Genomic DNA, 2500 nt, shown 5'->3' with positions numbered 1-2500 from the left:
GAATACCAAAGGCCTCACACTCCCAGATCAGATCTGAGTCTTTGGCAATGAACTGATCGTGGATCTGGATCGTGAAACTTGGTTTTGCTGCAAGAATACAAGATTTGTAGATACCATTTTTTTTTTTTTCTCCTAAAGCTGTCACTACAGATTTCATTTAATATACTGGTACACCTCAATTATCTATGGTATATGACTTGCAATTACATACTAACTACAATCTAAAATACTGTTATACAAAATCATTAATTTCTAGTTGTTTACTTTCCACAAATCTTCAACTGCTGAATACTTACCTTGGATACTCAATGAAATACTGTTTACTATGGCAACCCTGTTGTTCTCTGCACGGCATATATAATCACCCATGTCTGAAGGTTCTACTTTTGGCAATATCAGAACTCTGTTGTAATTTTCCATGCGAGCACCTCTTGGAAGGTTCCCATTGCGTCTTGTCCAGTTGTATGAGGGAACAGGACTAAAATATAATAATAATAATAAATAAAAGTTCATCAATCTTAGTCATACCTATTGCATTTAATAAGATTCCCTTCTCATAATAAGCTTCAAACTGTGAATCATATATTTTTCCTTACAGTATCAAGCACTTCATAATCACTGACTGTTTCAATAACTAATTGGATACTTACTATCCAAAGGCTATACATTCCAGTCTTACATCCACTCCCCTAACTGGTGCCTCTGGGAAAGCCTTTGGGAAGTTGTTTGCAAACTTTAGCTGCTGGTAGTTAGCTTTATAAAGGAAAAGGATCATCTCATTACTAAGGACGTTATAAATGAGATAAGCAAAAATATTAAAATGTCTGTCTGAGATTTTAAATATCAAAGTTTTTACATAATCATCAATCTATATAAACAGAAGTGAATTCAGAATTATTTTTTAAACATTTACAGTACGTGAACACCCGTATCTTGAAAGGGATGTGTGGTTGATAACTTACGATGAGGATTTACTTCCAAGCTGAAAATGGGTCCATTCTTGCCAATGCCTGAGACAGTGCTCTTCACGTTGCAACTGTAACGGCCAATATCAATGTAATCCAGGTATGAGAAGTACAAATTTCCATCAAAAGACACCATCGTTCTTCGGTCTTCTTCCACAAAGTTGGGAAAGTAGTCTCTTGCCCAATAATACTGCACATCTGGAAGCAATTCACTTGTTCAAGTAAAATACAACTTCATCTACACAAAGTACCTCACATAAAATATGAATTATGATTTTCTACACTTCAAAATAAAGTGATAATAATCAATTCCCCAGCCAAATTCAACCTTACCTGGATAATGCTGTGGAGGATCACAGTAAATGGCTTTTCCCCAGAACTGATTGCCCTGTTCGTTAGACCTCTTCCAATTGAATTCAGCAACGTAAGCAAAAGACAGCTGAATGCTCTCTGATGTAACCGTTCCAAACTCGTTAGTCGCACGGCAGTGGTATTTGCCACGGTCTTCAACCTGCATAATGTCAAATCAACAATATCAGTTCCTTTGCATCCATCTTTTTTCTTGGCCATACATTTTTCAAAGGGAGAAACCTTCAACAATGATAAAATTAAACTTTCCACAGTGATGAAATTAAACCTTCCAGTGATAAAATTAAAATCCCTAATAATGATTATAATACATTACAATAATTTGACCATGCTATAACAAATGCCAAGGTCTCAACAAGTCTGCATTCTTGTTTATCTCTTACAAATAAATCTTCATTTCTAAATCCCAAAGGAATATACCTAAGGAAAGTAATACTAATGAAAAATTACAAAAAAATATCCCAAAATAATAAATCTTACTTGTTTGGGGTTATTGATAATCAAGGTTCCTCCTGACACTGTAAACCTTGGATCTGCGAGAGGATCGATCTTCTTCGCAACCAGTTCGTCATTCTCAAAGGATTCCTTAAACCACTCATATGTTGGATGGGGATAACCATCAGCTACATGAAAAAATAAAATTAGTGAACAATTGTACTGTTATTTTAACTGGATGTTAAATCCTTTGGTTACATTTTATGTAAAAATCCATGAAAATAAGAAAAACAATTTTGATGATCAAAGCACAGATATGTTCTTCAATGTGAGTGGGCTAAAAGGTAGATAGATGTGTAAGTACACATGGACTGTATGTATATATGCATGCAAATATGTATATTTATATATGTTCATGTGTAACCACTTCTATGATTATATGCATGTTACAACAGGAGCTGGAAGTACATACCAAGGCACATAACTGACACATAATTGATAACCTCTCTTCGGGCAAGGTCAAACATTCTGTCCTTGGGCTGTGTAACAATTTTTGGACCTTTTGGAATCTTCCTGGGGTCATGCACTATAATGCCGTACTCGTGGTTTCTCTCCACTGATTCATCAATGAGCATGTTCAGGTTGGTCTGTGGAACCTCACAGATGTACAGCAAAGTATCTTGTCCATCTACCATCAACAGACCCCATTCCTTGTACTTATCTGAGTACCT

At 35.6% G+C, this 2500-nt stretch overlaps 1 protein-coding gene across 1 annotated transcript in view; it reads right to left on the bottom strand.

Annotated features, from left to right (window-relative positions):
• The window catches only part of LOC119578143 (contactin-like), a 14331-nt gene that overhangs the window by 9241 nt on the left and 2590 nt on the right, over positions 1-2500 (bottom strand). The window contains exons 4-10 of the mRNA XM_037925878.1: positions 2242-2498; positions 1815-1957; positions 1299-1476; positions 963-1163; positions 651-753; positions 297-478; positions 1-87 (exon numbers count right to left, since the gene is read on the bottom strand). The exon at positions 1-87 is cut by the window's left edge and continues 89 nt beyond it. Of these exons, the coding sequence (XP_037781806.1) occupies positions 1-87; positions 297-478; positions 651-753; positions 963-1163; positions 1299-1476; positions 1815-1957; positions 2242-2498 (1151 nt within the window). The remainder of the gene's footprint in view (positions 88-296; positions 479-650; positions 754-962; positions 1164-1298; positions 1477-1814; positions 1958-2241; positions 2499-2500) is intronic.

Source organism: Penaeus monodon, chromosome 10 (assembly GCF_015228065.2).
Source record: "Penaeus monodon isolate SGIC_2016 chromosome 10, NSTDA_Pmon_1, whole genome shotgun sequence".
NCBI lineage: Eukaryota > Metazoa > Arthropoda > Malacostraca > Decapoda > Penaeidae > Penaeus > Penaeus monodon.
Note: the sequence above shows the minus strand (reverse complement) of the source record. Positions and strands in the feature narration are given on the sequence as shown.